This window comes from Balaenoptera ricei, chromosome 8, assembly GCF_028023285.1.
Source record: "Balaenoptera ricei isolate mBalRic1 chromosome 8, mBalRic1.hap2, whole genome shotgun sequence".
Lineage (NCBI taxonomy): Eukaryota > Metazoa > Chordata > Mammalia > Artiodactyla > Balaenopteridae > Balaenoptera > Balaenoptera ricei.
In genome coordinates this window covers 109,376,331-109,395,281 of record NC_082646.1, presented here as the reverse complement: position 1 = coordinate 109,395,281, position 18,951 = coordinate 109,376,331, and the positions used below count along the sequence as shown (strand labels likewise).

The 18,951-nt window shown below is 53.1% G+C and overlaps 1 protein-coding gene across 2 annotated transcripts in view; it reads right to left on the bottom strand.

Moving 5' to 3' along the window:
- LRP5 (LDL receptor related protein 5) overlaps positions 1-18,951 on the bottom strand; it is a 110,093-nt gene that overhangs the window by 69,327 nt on the left and 21,815 nt on the right. For both annotated transcript variants that reach the window (XM_059932210.1, XM_059932211.1), the window contains exons 2-4: positions 11,310-11,706; positions 4,789-4,986; positions 574-770 (exon numbers count right to left, since the gene is read on the bottom strand). In XM_059932210.1, the coding sequence (XP_059788193.1) occupies positions 574-770; positions 4,789-4,986; positions 11,310-11,706 (792 nt within the window). The remainder of the gene's footprint in view (positions 1-573; positions 771-4,788; positions 4,987-11,309; positions 11,707-18,951) is intronic.

The window sequence follows — 18,951 nt, the reverse complement described above, 5'->3', positions numbered from 1 at the left end:
GCACAACCAACGTGCAGATGAACTGACAAATACTCCTGGCGTCTCACTCTGCCCAGGACAGGGTAGAGGGTGGTACCCATGAAATGTAAAGCATGAAACCCACCTGCGTGTAAGGACCACGATGTTCTCCCCAGAAAACCACTCCAGACAGCCCCACCCCTGGGAGCCCACTCTTAAGTACAAAGTTGGAACCTTCAGCAGCACCGTGGCCAGAATCCGCCCCTCTCCGTGGTCCCCATGGGAACCAGTGGTGGTCCCCGTAAGAACAGGTGGTGGTCCTCGTGGGAGCGGGTGAGCCCAAGGCCCTGGCCCTGCTTGCTGGCTGCCTGTCACAGGAGCTTTTCACCATCAGGGACCTCTGCCACGACCCCATGGGGACCCCAGGCTGAGAACTTTGACTTGGAGCAGATTTTTCATGAATAAACACGTAACTTCCACGGGGCCTTGAAAACAGGGCAACCTTCCTTGGGAATCCCTTTGCCACCCCCGAGGACCGCTGGGGCAGGGCCCTGCCTGAAGCAACCCCGACACCAGCTCTGCAGAGGGGCCTCTCCCAGCCTGGCCCCGACTTACAGTAAGGCTGCCGCTCTGGGCTGAGCACTTGGATATCCATGGGCGAGTAGAGAGCGCTAAGGATCTCCTTCCTCTTGTCTCCAGTCCTCTTGTTACAGGCGTGGATGGAGCGGGTCTGCCAGTCTGTCCAGTACAGAGTGTCTCCAGAGAGCGTCAGGGCAAAAGGGTGCGTCAGACTGCCCTCCACGACCTTCTGCCTGCGGGGTGGGGGAGGCGGGTGAAGGAGCCATCAGGGGGTCCCCATCGTGCTCCCCATTTTGAAAGCCTTCCATTGTCACTGCTGACCCATCGACATCACACAGGACAACAGGAGCAGTGATGGAGCAGCGTGAGACCAGGCCAGGGCATCCCAGGAACCCTCTGCCGGGGTGCGCAGGGCACCTTCCAGACCCAGCCAGCCTCCCGCCACCCCTGACAGTGACGTGGGGGGGCCCTGCACACCTAGCTGCTCCCTGTCTAACCCGTTTCCAGAAGGGGGGCTGTTGCCAAAGTGCCCCACAGAGAAGAAAGAAGGAAGAAGAGTGGCAGGGAGGAAGCCACACCTGGTGACAACAAGATGATGAGAAGCACACCTGTGCTGCCCTGATGCTTTAACAACATAACACAAATCGGAACAAAGGTATTGATATTTGCTCATTCCTACGATGCCAATAATTTATATTATCAAAGCAAATTAAACTTGTATCAGCGTTAAAAAAAAAGCTATTCTCATCTGTGTATTTATAACACCCAGCAAAGGAGAACTTGTTTTTAATGAGATTACGGACGACGGTAATAGAATCGTAATTCACACAGCTGGTAGTGTGCGATTATCTGGTTTAATGACCCGCGCCCCACTATAGGCTTCCTGAGGTGGACGCTGTGGATGGGTGGTCACCACCATGTCCTCAGTCCCCGGTACAGCACTGAGGAGGGAGTCACACTCAAAAGGTATCACTGAACAACCAAAAATCATACACTCGTGCTCTTTCCCAACCTGACCTGACATTGCCTCTTTCCTGTTTTCTTGATGTCAGTTTTTAAAAAGATTCATTGACTAAAAAGGATCATAAGAGAATACTACGAACAACTATATACCAACAAATTAGACAACCTACACGAAATGGATAAATTCCTAGAACCATACAATCTTCCAAGACTGAATCGTGAAGAACCAGAAAACCTGACTAGACCGAGAATTAGTAATGAAATTGAATCAGTAATCAAAAAACTTCCCCAAAACAGAAGTCCAGGTCCATATGGCTTCATAGGTGAATTCTAACAAACATTTAAAGAAGAGTTAATACCTATCCTTCTCAAATTATTCCAAAAAATAGAAGAGGAAGAACAGAACAGCTATTACCAAAAAGACAAGAAACGATAAATGTTGGCAGCGATGTGGAGAAAAGGGAACCCTCGTGCACTGTTTGTGGGAATGTAAATTGGTGCGGGCACTATGAAGAACAGTATGGAGGTTCCTTAAAAAACTAAAAATAGAACTACCATATGATACAGAAATCCCACATCTGGGTATTTTCCCAAAGAAAATGAAAACACAAATTTGAAAAGATATATGTACCCCTGTGTTCACTGCAGCATTATTTACAATGGCCAAGGTATGGAAGTAACCTACGTGTCTGTCAAGAGATGAACTGAATGGATAAAGAAAAGACGGTGTGTGTGCGCGCACGTGTGTGTATATATATATATATATGTACACACACACACAATGGAATACTACTCAGCCATAACAAAGAATGAAACCTTGTCATTTGTGGCAACATGAATGGACCTGGAGAGTATTATGCTAAGTGAAAAAGGTCAGACAGAGAGAAACAAATACCGTATGATTTCACTTATATATGAAATCTAAAAAACAAAAGAGAAACAGATTCATAGATACAGAGAACCAACAGGTGTTTGCCAGAGGGGGCGGGTAGGGGAACAGATGAAACAGATGAAGGAGATCAGAGGTACAAACTTCCAGCTACAAGATAAATAAGTCATGGAGGACTTCCCTGGTGGCTCAGTGGTTAAGAATCCACCGGCCAATGCAGGGGACACGGGTTCGAGCCCTGGTCTGGGAAGACCCCATATGCCATGGAGCAATTAAGCCCATGCGCCACAACTACTGAGCCTGCACTCTAGAGCCCACGAGCCACAACTACTGAGCCCATGTGCCACAACTACTGAAGCCTGCATGCCTAGAGCCCATGCTCTGCAACAAGAGAAGCCACCACAATGAGAAGCCCGTGCACCGCAATGAAGAGTAGCCCCCGCTCACCGCAACTAGAGAGAGCCTGCACACAGCAACAAAGACCCAACGCAGCCAAAAATAAATAAATTTTTTAAAAAACTCAAATCTTAAAAAAAAAAAAAAGTCATGGGGATGTATGTAATGTACACCTAGGGAATATAGCCAATAATACTATAATAACTTTGCTTGGTGATGGATGGTTAACTGTTCTCACTGTGACCACTTCATAATTGAATCACTATGTTTCACACTTGAAACTAATATAATATTGTATGTTAATTATAACTCAATAAAAAAAATATTAAAACCCAGACTCACAGATACAGAGAACAGAGAACAGAACTCAGAGATACAGAGAACCCCTGGTTCCAGGGGAGGGGGGTGGGCAAAATGGGTACAGGGGATCAAAAGGTGCCAATTTCCAGTTATAAGATAAGTAAGTCCTGGGGATGTAACATACAGCATGGTGACTATAGTTAACAATATTGTATTGTATATTTAAAAGTTGCCAAGAGAGTGGATCTTAAAAGTTCTCATCACAAGGAGAAAAAAATGTAACTATGTATAGTGATGGATGTTAACTAAACTTATTGTGGTCATGATTTTGCAATATACACATATAACAAATCACAACAAATCACGTCATACACCTAAAATGAATACAATGTTATACGCCAATTATATCGTAATCAAAAACCAAAAACAGGACCTCCCTGGTGGTGCAGTGGTTAAGCATCCGCCTGCCAATGCAGGGGACATGGGTTCGAGCCCTGATCCGGGAAGATCCCACATGCCGTGGAGCAACTAAGCCCGTGCGCCACAACTACTGAGCCTGCGCTCTAGAGCCCACGAGCCACAACTGCTGAGCCCGCCTGTCACAACTACTGAAGCCCACGCGCCTAGAGCCCGTGCTCTGCAACAAAAGAAGTCACCGCAATGAGAAGCCCGCGCACCGCAACGAAGAGCAGCTCCCGCTCGCTGCAACTAGAGAAAGCCCGTGCGCAGCAACGAAGACCCAACGCAGCCAAAAATAAATTAATTAAATAAATAAATTAAAAAAAAAAAAAAAAAACCAAACATACAAAAAATGTCTTGAGGTGAAATTCACGTATCACCAAATTAACCATTTCAAAGTGAATAATTCAGGGCTGCGTAGCACATTCACAATGTGCAACCATCACCACCAGCTATTTCCCAAACATTTCCATCCCCACAGGAAAACCCTGAACATACCAAGCAGGTACTCCTCATCTCCCCTCCCCCCGCAGCCCCTGGAAACAGCAGTCTGCCCTCTGTCCCTAAGGATTCGCCTATTCTGGACTTTTCACATCAATGAAGTCACACGATATGTGGCCTTTGGTGTCCAGCTTCTTTCACTTAGCAGCATGTTTTCAAGGCCCATCCATGGTGTGGCATCACCTGTGCTTCATTCCTTGTTATGGCTGAGCACCATACAGCTCAGATATGTACAGATATGCCACATCTTGCTTATCCATCCGTCATACATCTGTTGGTGGACATTTCAGTTGTTTCTACCTTTTAGCTATTGTGGATGCTCCTGCGACGGATATTCGCATACAAGTATTTATTTCGATACCAATTTTCAATTCTTTGGGGGCATAAACCTAGGAGCGGAATTGCTGGATCCTACATTAATTCAATGTTCACACCCTGAGGAGCCATGAAACTGCTTTGGATGTAGGGCTCTTTATAGTCTTTTCGATCCCACTTAGAATGAGCATTCTACATTTTGCTATAAAATAGATGCAGATGCCGCCCCAGACCCTGCTTGGGTGGGATATCAGACATGGTGTGTACACTGTTACGGATCTCAGCTCTGAAAAGGCCTGCAGGCCTCAGGCCCCCAGGGTTTCAGGTGTGAGACCACTGGCCTGAGTTGAGAAGGATCAGCCAACGCCCAGCTGGGACTGGCCAGGGACCCGTGGGGAAGGTGGGGGCCCAAGCCGGGCGGAACTTACCGGAAGGAGCCGTCCAGGTTGGCGCGGTGGATAAAGCTGAGCTTGGCGTCCGCCCAATACAGCTTCTGCTCCTCCAGGTCGATGGTCAGCCCGTTGGGCCAGTAAATGTCCGAGTCCACGATGACCTTCCGGGTGCTGCCATCCATCCCTGCCCGTTCGATCCGGGGTATCTCTCCCCAGTCTGTCCAGTACATGTACCTAACAAGGAGGACAGAAGCACGATGAGAAAAGCTCGCTTTTGTTTTGTTTTTGTTTTCTGTCTATATGAACGCAAGCATATGAAACAGGGACAGTGAATTTGCCCTGAAATCTCACCTAATGTTTAGGGCCAAGGGTATTATTACTTCCGATTTGCTTTCTAAGCAGTCAGTAATATATATATATATTATTTTAATTTTATTTATTTATTTATTTATTTTTTCTTTATGGCTGTGTTGGGTCTTCGTTTCTGTGCGAGGGCTTTCTCTAGTTGCAGCAAGTGGGAGCCACTCTTCATCGTGGTGCGCGGGCCTCTCGCTATTGCGGCCTCTCTTGTTGCGGAGCACAGGCTCCAGACGCGCAGGCTCAGCAATTGTGGCTCACGGGCCTAGTCGCTCTGCGGCATGTGGGATCTTCCCAGACCAGGGCTCGAACCCGTGTCCCCCGCATTGGCAGGCAGATTCTCAACCACTGCACCACCAAGGAAGCCCCTCAGGAATATATTAATTTTTTTTTTTTTTTGGCCACATTGTTTGCAGGATCTTATTAGTTCCCCAACCAAGGACTGAACCCAGGCCCTCGGCAGTGAAAGCACAGAATCCTAACCACTGGACCACCAGGGAATTCCCTGTAATATATTAATTTTTAATCAAAGTTGGATAATCAAATATACTTGTTTCCACTTGTTCTCATTTAGCAACATATTCTAGGTGTCCTCTTCTTACTAATCGAAATCTTCCTTGTTCTTTTAATGGCTATATAGTATGGTAAGTTATTTAAGTGATTCCACATTGAACGTTTGCTTTGCTTCTGATTTTTTGCTACTATGAAAACGCTGTAAATGAACTTCTAAAAGGCAATTAAAATATGTAAAACGGAATATTATTCAGTGCTAAGAAGAAATGAGCTATTAAGCCATGAAAAGACACAGAGGAACATTAAATGCATGTTACTAAGTGAAAGAAGCCAATGTGAAAAGGCTACACATTCTATGGTTCCCGCGTACGACACTGTTGAAGGTAAAACTATGGAGACAGAAAAAGATCAGGGGCTGCCAGGGACTGGGGAGGGATGAACGGAGCACATCGGATGGAGCACAGAGGATCTGTAGGGCAGCAAAACGATTCTGTAGGATAATACAACCATGGATACGTGACATGAAATCTTTGTCAAAAGACATTAAATGTACATGGGTATACAGGAACTCTCTGTACCTTGCCTTCAACTTTTCTGTGAGCCTAAAACTGCTTTAAAAAAATGAAGTCTGGGCTTCCCTGGTGGCGCAGTGGTTGAGAATCTGCCTGCCGATGCAGGGGACACGGGTTCGAGCCCTGGTCTGGGAGGATCCCACATGCCGCGGAGCAACTAGGCCCGTGAGCCACAACTGCTGAGCCTGCGCGTCTGGAGCCTGTGCTCCGCAACGAGAGAGGCCACGATGGTGACAGGCCCGCGCACCGCGATGAAGAGTGGCCCCCGCTTGTCGCAACTGGAGAGAGCCCTCGCACGGAAACGAAGACCCAACACAGCCAAAAAATATATATATATAAATAAATAAATAATAATTTTTAAAAAAAATGAAGTCTGTTAAAAACAACAGTGCGTAGGTGAGGTATACACTGAAACACACCAGTTATTCCTGGGTGGGTTGTGGGTGATTCGGCTCTGCTTAACCATGTTCTGAGGGTTTCCAGCCAGAAACCACCGCCTCCTTAGAAGCGTCCTTATTCGATGTCCCTTCCCATGAGCAGAGATAATATGCAGGCATCTGGGCTGATGGGTTCAAACCCCACCAGCGCCCAGATGTCCAGGCGGGGCGCCCTCTCAGCATGGCTCTTCAGTGGAAAGCAGAGGGAACCACACCAGCCTGGAGGACAGGAGTCCCTTGGGTTTCTGGCCCAGTCGGCTGTGGACAAGCCACGGGGCACAAGGGGTGGCAGACCTGTGTCACTTTACTTTGTCCACCAGTGTCTCTCCGCAGAGAAGGGGGACAGTGCCTGGATTTCCCTTTGAGGAACCCCCCCTCCACGCGAGGTCCCTGAACTCTCCAGGTGGTGTGTCTGCTCCCACACCCCCTCCTGGGGTGGGCACAGATCAGTCCTGAGCCATCAGCAAACCCCATTACCCTCAGCCTTAGTGGCTGCTTTAGAGACAGGCAGATGGGAGTCGGCCTGGAAGGGGAGGGCAGGGGGCTCCTGGGAGCCACCTGTGCCATCGTGGGAGGGCCTGCTGGGAAAGAGAGCACAAGCCCAGACGGGGAGAGGCGGGGCCGTGGGACATAGTGGGAGTGAGAAAAGGTCACTTCTCAGATGCCCTAGTTCCTTGGGCCCATAGGCTTGTTTCCCTTAGAGCTGCTTCTATTACCGATCAAGTCCCCTCCCCGCACTCCCTCCCCACTCCCGCTCTCAGCCTCCACATCTTCAGAGGTAAAACCTCAGCCCTTTCAGCAAAGCCTGAGCTGCCGTCCACCAGGGACCAGCAAAGTCATCAGGGACGTGGGGAGAACAGGCCCAGCCTTGCCCTTTGGTGGGGGTCTCTGTCCAGCAGGAGACAGCAAATGACACGCACACAAGCTGCCACTCCCCCGAGATGGGAGCTCCGAGGGCCACCCCCATTCATGGGGCCATGCGGCCTTCCCAGAGGGGTGTCATTTCGGAGCTGGCACTGTTGCCACCTGCTAGATGGGTTATGACAGATGATGAGAATGAGCTCCTGGGGCCTTCACGTGCGGCGAGGGGCCAACCACACCCCGCCATTGTCACCAAGCTCCCCTGCTCTCCAGCCCCCATGGGGACAGAGAACTCGGAACACCTCTCGAACAAGCTTTCCACTCTGCTCTCCAATGAAGAAGTGACGCAGGGACTATTCCCATTGGACAGGTGAGAAAACCGAGGCTCCGGAAGGCTGCGCTGCCCCAGGTCACAAGCTCTGGGAGCACAACACGGTTCTCCGGTTGAGGTCAGAGCCTGGCCGCTGTCTGACCCACCCCCCAGCATGGGGTGGTGGTGAACTTCTCCGGGCACCCGAGGCTCGCAGGTGCCGTCGGCCAGCTCAGCAAAGGCTCCCGCCGGCCTGGTGCAGGCACCTTTCTCTCCCTGTGCTTTTCCCACCCCCAGCAGCCTGGAAAGAGCCCAGCCCTCCCGCCGGCTGCCCAGAAGGTATCAGGAGAATCAATCTCAGAGCCATCCACTCACATGCTCCCTGAATGCTCCTCGGTGGCCAACGGGAAAGGCCGGAAAATGTGCAGGCTCAGGACCTCCGCGAGGAGCATAATTCAAATTCTTTCCCCCGGGTTTCATAACAGAGGCCCGGCTGGTTTCCTTAAATGGGGAATTTGCGAGCCACCCCGTTCCCAGAGCCCAGCTGGCGTGGATGTGCTCGTGCAGAGCCTTCAACGCTGCAACAGGCCCAGCCAAGCTCCACGGAGGAAAATCAACTCCTGAAGCAAAGCCCTGCAGCCTGGTCTCGGCCCAGAGGGCAGAGGCTGGCTGCGGTTGTGGTTGTGTGTTATTTTAGGGAAGGGCCATTTTGCGTTTTAAAGAGGGGGTTGGGTTTCAGGAGCCACTGCAGCCCCTCGTGGGCTGGGTCAGGCCTGGGCCACCCCCCAGCGCTGGGCCGATGTCTTCCCGTCCCCGGGTCCTCAGGGCCAGAGAGGCCTCCCTGGAGCCCGCTCTGCCGCCCACGTGGGCACCTGGTGCTGGGAGGGGAGGTGCCTCCCCAGCCTCGCCGGGACACCTGCCCTTTGCCACCCGTGCTGCTGAACCTGACCAAGTCCAGGCCCTGGGCTCTGCGGGCCCTCCTGGCTACGGGGCTCTTGGTCACGTGCACCCTGAGATGGACGTTCGGACTGAGAACCTTCCTTCCTGATGACGCATCCGGGGCAGTATCCCCTCATCTGAGGAGGGACCCTAGCTGTGAGGCAGAAAGGCTGCATCACAAGAGGACACACGGAGACCACAGAGGTTCCAACAGGGCCGGGAGGAGGCAGCGCTGCCCCCTGCAGACGCGAGTCTGTGGCCAGGACGGAGTATGAAGCCCGCTATCCCCGCTCTCAGGACAGCAGTCCTGCCCCCAGGACTCAGCTCAAACTCATGGCAAGGACCACCGCCAGGCCAGTATTTGGCAGAGTGGGGTGCTGCCCACGGTCCCTATGCACTGGCCTGGAGTCCTCGCCTCCTGGGCAACGGTGTCTAAGGGGACGGAGCGGACACTGCTAACCTCGACCACACCACAGACGAAGCTGGGACCAGAGTCCAGCGTTCTCACCGTCATTCGATCTGGTGAGTGGGACACTTAGCACCACCACTTCGCTCCACCACGCATCAGACACATCACTGGGGGGGCGGGAGATGTGGGGGAGAGGCTGGGGCCTCAGATATCCTGCCCAGGGCATCAACACCAAAGTCAACTCCGCCTCAGGGGCCGGGGTGTGATCCCAGCAGGATCCGGGGGAAGAACTCAGAGGCAAGATCAGAAAAGATTTCAAACATTTAATAAAAAAAGACAGAGCCAGAGACGGACCAACTCCTAGGGATGCTACAGGCAAAGCCAGCCTGGGTGTGAGCATGAAGACGACTGCTCCCAACCAAGCATCAAGCACCTCCCCACTGAGCACCTCCCAACCAAGTACCAACCACCTCCCAACTGAGCACTCCCCAACTAAGTACTAAGCATCTCCCAACTGAGCACTTCCCAACCAAATACCAAGCACCTCCCAACTGAGCACTTCCCAACCGAGCATCAAGCACCAAGCACTCCCAACTGAGCACCTCCCAACCAAGCATCAAGCACCAAGCACCTCCCAACTGAGCACTTCCCAACCAAATACCAAGCACCTCCCAACTGAGCACTTCCCAACCGAGCATCAAGCACCAAGCACCTCCCAACTGAGCACTTCCCAACTAAGTACCAAGCACCTCCCAACTGAGCACTTCCCACCCGAGCATCAAGCACCTCCCAACCGAGCATCAAGCGCCAAGCACTCCCAACTGAGCACCTCCCAACCAAGCACCAAGCACCTCCCAACTGAGCACCTCCCAACTAAGTACCAAGCACCTCCCAACTGAGCACTTCCCAACCGAGCATCAAGCACCAAGCACCTCCCAACTGAGCACTTCCCAACCAAGTATCAAGCACCTCCCAATGGAGCGCACACACACACAAACACTCAGCTTTTAAACCAGCAGCTCCAGAAGGCACCAGCTATTCCGACATCAAAAGCCAGTCTAGTGCACTTTCTCAGTCAACACGCCGAGAAGCCCCCCGTAAGGAGGTTTACTTGGCCACCAAAGCACCCCCTCACCCAGGGTGCTCCCCGAGCTACCCACACACCAGCACTGGCAAGACAGGCCTCCGCCTCCCAAACCTCATTCCACCCACCCCAGGGCGGGCTGAGAGGCCCCTCCATGCTGGGCTGCAGGCAGAGCGGCCAGTGTCACCACCCCTCCAGGGCAAGGAAGGGCACTGCCAGGGGCAACAGCAAGTCAGGGGCATCAGGACCAGAACCCAGAGTCCTATGGTGTTTCTGTTCCAGATGCGCAACAGCCGTTTCTGACACATGAACAGCAGAGAAGTGGGCAGACACAGCAGTGGGTCGAGCACGGCCAGGAGGCAGGCGCCTGGCTTGATGCAGCCTGGCTAAGAGTGTGTCCTTCCCAGCTGGCAGGAAGAGGGAATAGAGGGCCGAGGGATGAGTGAACGAACAGCTACCGCTCATGAAAGTCTGCAATGAGCCTGGCCTGGCCGTGCAGCTCAGTCATCTCCCCACAGTCTCTCCATCCCAGCCTTCAACTCTGCACATGTTCTTAGCTTTACCGCCACTCACAAAACCCCACCTGGAACTCATGGCTGGGCCCTGAGCCTTCGTAGGTCACGTGAGCTCAGCCAGACTGGGAGGCAGGGGGAAGCAGAGGGCTTCCAGAAGACACCAGAGAAACCATCCGCAGCAAGTTCCACTCCTGGACAAGGCGTTTCACTTTTCCACCCGTTTTCAGCTGATGCAGTCATAAAGGAAGCGAAAGGTGTGAGTTCTACCTGTCAGAACGCTCGCACCTCCTCGGACACCGTCACACACACATCTGAGACGTTTAATGATTCGAATCCACGGCCAAGCACATCAGTTGCCTCAGAGGCAGCGAGTTTTAAAAAAAACCCACACTACAGGGTTTCAAGGGGAAATCGTTCGCAACAACAACAAATTCTGAAAGCGAACTCATTTTAAGACTGCTGCGTTTTCTCTAAAAAAGGTACGTGGGCTCAAGTAAGTTCCAGAGGGAAATCACGACCCCACCCACCCGCACCAGGGAGAGGAGAGGTACTGGGTTTACCCGTGAGCGGGGTCCAAGGCGATGGCCCGCGGCTGGTCCAGGTCCTGCCAGAAGAGGACCTTCCGGGACGTCCCATTGAGATTGGCCACCTCGATGCGATTGGTCTCCGAGTCCGTCCAGTACAGCTTCTTGCCGACCCAGTCGCAGGCCAGGCCGTCGGGCGACACCAGGCCGGAGATGACCACATTCTGCACGGCAGCCCCGGTCTGGTTCAGGTAGGTCTGCTTGATGGCCTCCTCGCTCACATCCGTCCAGTACACGGCTCCCTTGGAGAACTGGAAATCCACCGCGGCCGCATCCTCCAGGCCGCTGACCACAATGGTGGACTCCAACTTGACTCCGCCGGCGTCCACCAGCCGTACGTCCCGGCGGTTGGCAAAGAGGAGGAGCGGCGAGGCTGTGGGGGCAGAAGCAAACCGTGAGGACCACAGGCTGAGCCGCGGGCTGCACAGCCCAGGACGGGGGGCTAGGTGCCCGGACCTTGCCCGGCCCGCGGCCGAGGCTCCCGGCTCCTTCCTTCCATCCCCAGCCACTGCCGGGAAGGCACCTGGGCGGGTCCAGCCACCCATTCAGACGCTCTTTCAACGCAGCAGACAGCACTGCAGTTACTGAAATCATGAAACCGTGTGTCCCACCCAGGCCCCTCCTCTGCAGGGCAGGAGGACACGCGGAGGGTTCGAGGTCAGGACGGTCTCCGGGGCTCCACCACTCCCACCATCACCATCATGATGTCACGTCTACAGTTCTTTGTGGCAGAAGGGACACGGCAAAAATCGAACACCGGGATGTAACAACTACATCTGAGCTGGGCATCCTGAATGCCTTGCAAGGAGGAGATGGCCACCAAAGAACACCTGTCCCTAATCTCACCCCTCCCTGCCCCAAGCAGGTACACACAGATAATAAAGAGTGCGCATCCGCACAGGCTGATGGCTCTCTGCAGGTCACACACAGCACACAGGGCTGGGCAGGCTCCTCTCTGAGCCCCCTGGGCTCTCGGCACGCAGGCCTGGGCCGTGGGTGACATGACAGTTCACCCATTTTACATAAGGGTAAGATAAGGCTTCGAGAGGAACAAAGTTCAACAGCACACCAGAGGTGCCACACTCTGGAACATGCATCGTGTGTTGGTTGCACAGGTGTATTTACTTTGTAAAAAGGCATCACTTTTCTGCGTATATGCACTTCAGTAAAAAGGTTTTTTTTAATTAAAAATGGAAGTTTCCCTGTTTTCCCAGCTGCTACAATATGCTGAGGGTCCCAGTGGACCCTGCACTCCAGGACGGCTTGTCTGCCCGTCTAAGAATGCCCTGCCCTGCCCAGGGCCAGCACACAGCAGCTGCTCTATAAATACATTTCATCCTCCCCACCCAGCCCCTAGCACCCTAACTTCAAGACAGTGAGTCACCTCTGCCCTGTGAGAGGTGAGAAGGGAAAGGGTGGGGTGCCCAGAAGGGTCTGGGTCCCCACTGCCAGCCAGAGGTTCCAGAGAGCAGAGTGGCAGTGACACACACCACGGGAGGCACTGCCGGCAGTCGGGTGCCATCTGAGGGTCAGAGGCCGGCCCGTCGGAGGACAGTGGGCAAGGGGATGATACCCAGGATCAGGGAGGGTCCAGACCTTCAGAGGAGGAAGAATCGTACAGACCAGAGGCAGAGGGCCTTCGCAGGAAGAGTCGTGTGGGATCTGGAAGCCTGTGGACCGAGGCAGCAAAGCTGCTGCAAACAGACACCCCACAGCACACGCAGGGCGACGGGTGCCCCCAGAGCACCTGCCCATTCATCGTCACCAGGGCCCCGCCGGCCACTGGAGCGCAGACGACCAGTAATCCCACCCCGCCTGCGAGGTTCACCGTGCCTGGCCTCCTGAGATTCCTCCCCTCTCATCCGGCAAAGGCAGGACCGGCCCGGGTGGTTCCTAACCTCGGAGGTCACAGAGCCCTCTGATAAGCTGACCCTCTCCCCAGAAACAGACACACACAGGTGCGCACACCAAGGCCCCGTGACGGTCCTCCACCAGGGTGGACCCAGCTCCCGCCTGAGAACCCCTTGCGAAGGCCAGCAGGGAGGACGCTGACTTCTCTCTCTTCTCTAAACTAGCACCTCTGGGCGACAGTGCAAGGGACCATCTCAGGAGAAGGCAAGCTCCCCGCTGCCACAGGTATTCCAGTGGAAGTTGGTGGCCACAGGTGAGGGACGAAACTCACCCGGCATCAGCGTCAAGAGGTGGACGGCCCCACAGACAGGAGTCTCCAATCAGAGGCGTTCCAGCCCCCAAGGGAAGCGCTTTGGAGGGAGGTACCCACGGGGCGAGTCGCCAGTCCCAGCTGTTGGCCAGACACCCAGTAAGTTAACTCTTCCCCGCAGCCAAAGTCCCAGAAGAGACCAGGGAGCCTGGGCTGCGGGAGAATCCAGAGGCAGGGAGCCCTGGAAGCTGCCCCCGGCACAACTGCCCCCGGCACAAAAAATCCTAATTCTGCTCCGTTCTTTCTCCCCAAACTGGAAAGACCACATTTTCCCCACAGTTTACACTCTGGGCAGTTCAGGTGCACCCTTCAAAGGCCACAGGTGATGGGGGGTGGATTTCAATTTCCTGCGCTTTTCCCAAACTGAGACTCCTAGGAGGGCCAGGGCGGGCAGGCTCTCTCCAGGAGAAGCCACTCCTGCTTCGAAGACATTTAGAAACCACCACACACTCATCTCCTAAGTTTGAAGAGGCACCCACTTCACTCTCCCGTCACCCTGGGGACTCATGGCGATGGGGGCCTCTTGTGGGGGGCTGCCCCCACCAGCTGGCACCTACCCGCCCACTGCCCCTCCTAGGGCTTGGGGAGCCCCGGCTGATGCGGCCCCAAGCCTACCAGGGGCCACGGGTACCCTGGCTCATCTGGGAGATGTGGCCTCCTGGGGCCCCTCCTGCCCCACGGGAGGAGAGAGGCTGGGGAGGTGGGCAGGATTAGAGTAGCCAGGTGAGGGGCTGGCGTCGGGACAGGCTGTCCTGAGGAGTGATGCACTGGGCTGAGTCCACGACAGAGCCGGCCAGTGGGCAGGCAGCGGGGTGTCGTGTAGCACATGCCAGCCTGGCTGGGACACGCAACCAAACCAAGAACCCACCCTCGTGTCCTGTATTACGTGGGGGGAAAAGACAACAAGCGACCCACATGATGGGTATGGCGATGTCAGTTATGCCTCGCAACATCAATGCTGCGGTTTGCAAAACAGAGCAGGGTAAAGGATTTGGGAGTGGGGTCTGCCGTTTCACATAAGATGGTCAGGGTGGCCTCGCTGAGAAAGCGACACCTGGGCAAAGACTTGAAGGGGGCGAGAGAGGGCCGGAGGGAGGGCATCCTGGCAGAGGGGATGACCAGTGCAAAGGTCCTGGGGCGAAGCATGCAGGAGGTGGCAGACACTGGTCCTGTGTGCTCCTTCCCAAGGTGACATGCCCACGGGCCCAAGACCCTGTAGGTCAGGGGGCTCAGGTGCATATCTCCCAGGTGAGGAGACTGCAGCTCTTGGAAGGGTGCTTTGACCTGCCCCAGGTCACTCCAGGGATGATCTCTTGACCAGTGGCCCAAGCTTTTGGGGCAGTGAGGAGAAGAAACAAGCAGTGTGAGGAGGGAGAGGAGTGCAGGGCAGAGAGGCTGAGAGCTGGGCCGGCAGCCCAGCCACCACTGCACCCCAGGACTCACGTGGGGTCACCTGGCCGCCACAGATGCAGGAACAGCCCTTCTAGGAAATACCACGGTATCTGGTATTAAGGACCATAAAACATTTAAACCCTCTCCCTAGGGATCGGCCTCACAGGACCTTATCCCAAGGAACACCTGAAGGAAGGAAAAGGTCCTAGACACAATATTTGCTGCAGCCTTCCTTATAATAAGAAAAATAAACAAATAAAAAATCTCCAACATCGGGGTGCCTAGGCTGTTCTCTCAGTAGAAAGTTGTGCCCATTAAAGTAGTAAGAAAATGACTGCAGTGACACCAGAAAATGTGTAAGAAATGTTAAGTCAACACACACACACAACGTAACTATAAACCCCGATTTGTACTAGAATTGCAGGTATGAGAAGGTGCTAGGTGGGGACAAAGATTGAAAAAAGGACTGCATAATGAAAGATGACTTTGTTGAGTCTCTGGATAAATATCTTTAAGTGTTTTAACCCCAGGTTCCATTTATGTTCCTATGACATTCTCTGTGCAAGTTTCTTTTTTTTTCAGGACCACGTATCGCAAGGGTACACAGACCGGGTCGGCCCCCCGAGCGAGCAGCCTGGAGCCAGCTCAGGGGCACGGCTCAGATCTGGGCCTCCCTGAGCTCAGCGTCCTGTGAGACAGGGGTCCTCACCGCAACCCCACCTCAGAGACTGTGAGGCTTCAACAGAACAATTCATACAAAGCCTCAGCCCGGTAGCAGCACATTTTAGGCACTCAGTAAACACCAGCCGGGGCAGCGCTGGTACGTGTAGCTCATTAAATGTTTCTTTCATCCAGTCCCGGGCCGGTCCTGCTACAAAGGAAAGCACATCAGCTCAGACTCTCGTTCAAACCCCAGCCTGGCCTCCAGCTGCGAGATTTGGGGCCAGACTTTTTATCTCTGCTCTGAGCCTGTTTCCTCATCCATCCAGCAGGAAATGGTAATTACTTAAAAGGCACCGCTGGCTGCTGTGGCGCTGCAGTGAAGAGCACCCAGCAGGTCCTCAAAAAGTTACCTGTCGAGGGGCTTCCCTGGTGGCGCAGTGGTTGAGAATCCGCCTGCCAATGCAGGGGACACGGGTTCAAGCCCTGGTCTGGGAAGAGCCCACACGCCGCGGAGCAGCTAAGCCCGTGCGCCACAACTACTGAGCCTGCGCTCTAGAGCCCGTGAGCCACAACTACTGAGCCCGCGAGCCACAACGACTGAGCCCGCGCGCCTGGAGCCCGCGCTCCGCAACGGGAGAAGCCACTGCAGTGAGAAGCCCGCGCACCGCAACGAAAAGTAGGCCCTGCTCGCCGCAACTAGAAGAAAGCCCGCGCGCAGCAACAAAGACCCAACGCAGCCAAAAATAATTAATTAATTTTAAAAAGTTACCCATCGAGCTACCACGTGACCCAGCAATTCCACTCGCAGGTGTGTACCCAAGAGAACTAAGAGGACTCAAATAAATACTTGTACATGCATGGTCACACAGCAGCACGATTCACAATCGCCCAAAGGCAGAGGTAGCCCAAATGTCCATCCACGGACAAATGGATAAACAAAATGTGCTCTATCCATACAATGAAATATCATTCAGCCATAAAGAGCAGTGAAGGACTGACACGGGCTACAACGCGGATGAGCCTTGAAAACATGACGCTCCAGAAGCAGACAGACACAAAAGGCCACACAGCATAGGATTCCAGTCACACGAAATGTCCCAAGTAGGCAAATCCACAAAGACAGACACACAGATTAGTAGTGGCCAGGGGCTGGTGCCGGGGGGGGGGGGGGGGGGGGGGCGGGGAATGAGGCAAAACCGCTTAATGGGGACAGGGTTTCCTATGGGGGCAATGGAATGTTCTGGAACTAGATCGTGGCGGCTACCCAACATTGTGAATGCACTAAAGGCCAATGGATTATTCACTTTAAAATGGTTAATTTTACATTGCGTAAATTTCACCTCAATAGATAATTTCTAAAGGCACCATTGCACCCCAAGCCCACTGAATTCCCCCCGTGACCTTCTTCCTTCGTCCTGGCTTCCCAATCGGCTAGCTCAGGCATGGATGACCCTTTCTGTGACCTTGGATTCACGCAGCCCCTTCTTGGCCTGGCCCTCAGAACACCCACAGAGTTCTGCGGGTTCTCCGTGTTTCCCTGCCAGGGGACGGGGAGTAGACCACTCCCACCTATTTCTAGGGTAGGTCTGCCGTTCCCAGCATCCTCGGCCCGTCAGTGTCAGAAAAAGGCCACTCTTTCCCCTCCTGGCCTGGGTACCAGGACCCGTGATTAACGTGCAGTCCCTACCACAGTGGAATCAGGAGTCTGAAGATCCAATGCCAACAATCCCATTTTAACTCATGTAAGCATAGCCAGTATTTATATATAGAATTCATAGCAGATGTCTGGGCTTCCATTCCAATAGCCTGTATTTTACACTGTTCACATGGTTACACTAAACACAACCCAGCTCACTGTAACCCAATCCTCTGCTACTACACCAAAATAAGCAACGTTTTTAGTACATGCCTTATTGATATTCACCAAGCGTTACATTGCTCACTGGAGCAGGCTGGAGGCTGGAGGCAAACTATGGATTTACGGGTCAGGAATGGTCCTTCGTCCCACACCAGCACCACGGGGAAGGCCAAGAAATGGAAGACAACGTGGGGTACACTCAGGGAGCCTACAGCGCAGTTGGGCAGGACACACATTATACACACGTGCGCACATGCAGTTAACCACCTAAGCAGGAAGAGAAGGCAGGTGAGTGACATGGACAGGGAGGTGCCTGGAGGAGAACAAGCTGTCTGGTGAAGCTGGGCGGCCTCCCTGGAGGAGGCAGACATGAACAAGACTTAGCGAATGCCTAGCATACGGAGGTCCGACCCCGAGATGCAGCTATGTGCTCAAGGCAATGAGTTCTACCCACAATTACTTTCCTGACGCCTAACGGCTCTGGGTGGCTTCTAGCTTGGGCTTCTCAAACTGGGCACTCGCCACCCCTCCTTCCCACTTGCTCATACCTGCATCCCCAGGGGCAGGAGCTCCTCCTCCAGCTGTGCCTGCGTCTGCTTCCACGTGCCCTCTGTTCTGTACTTGCCCAGCCCTGCACCACACCACGTGCTGAGCAGGAGGCTTTCCAACCAGCCCCGACTGCCGGAAGAGACAGTCCCTCCTAATTCGTGTCCTTCAGAAAGTCCCGGGTCCACTACATCCCTTTACACATTTTACAACCAGCTCCCCAAGTTCCATAAAATCCGCGTTGGGATTTTTCATGGCATTGCTTTTAAAGTGTTTACAATATGAAAAAAGCAAAAATGTCAGAGTTTAGCTGGCAGGACAGAGAGATGATGATGTTCATGACACTGTTGTCTGTGGTGGTGAAAGCCTGGGTTTACTAGTTTATTCAGTTATGGTGGGAGGTGGATGGGGGTGATGGTTGTACAACACATGAATGTACTTCATGCTACCGAACTGGACACTTTAAAATGGCTAAGAGGGTAAATTTTAAGTTATGTGTATTTTAACACTATTCAAAATAATAACATGAATAAAAACTGATGGTCTAGTAATACTGTAGAATATTATAAGCTACTAAAAAGAATGACTCAGAACTACAGCTACAGCCTTCATTCAGGATTTGTTATTTTACATGTTGGCTGGTCATTAAAGCATGTCTACTATGTGCTATTTATTCATTAACTGAAGCCAGTGTAGACTCATCTATACCTATTTCGTGAAATGGGTTAAGATCTAATCTTCCCATTTACTTTGATGTTCAAATGTTTCCTACGTTTGGACAGTGAGAGTCCCTTTACGTTGGCTCTTGGGTCCCCTTGACACGTCCCCACCATCGCTTGAGGATTTCCTTACTTTCTTTCTGGGACAGTGACACGCTCCAGGCTCACGTGTATCTCTCCCTGCCCCCGCCGGAGAATCGGCCCTTCCTCGAGGAGCTC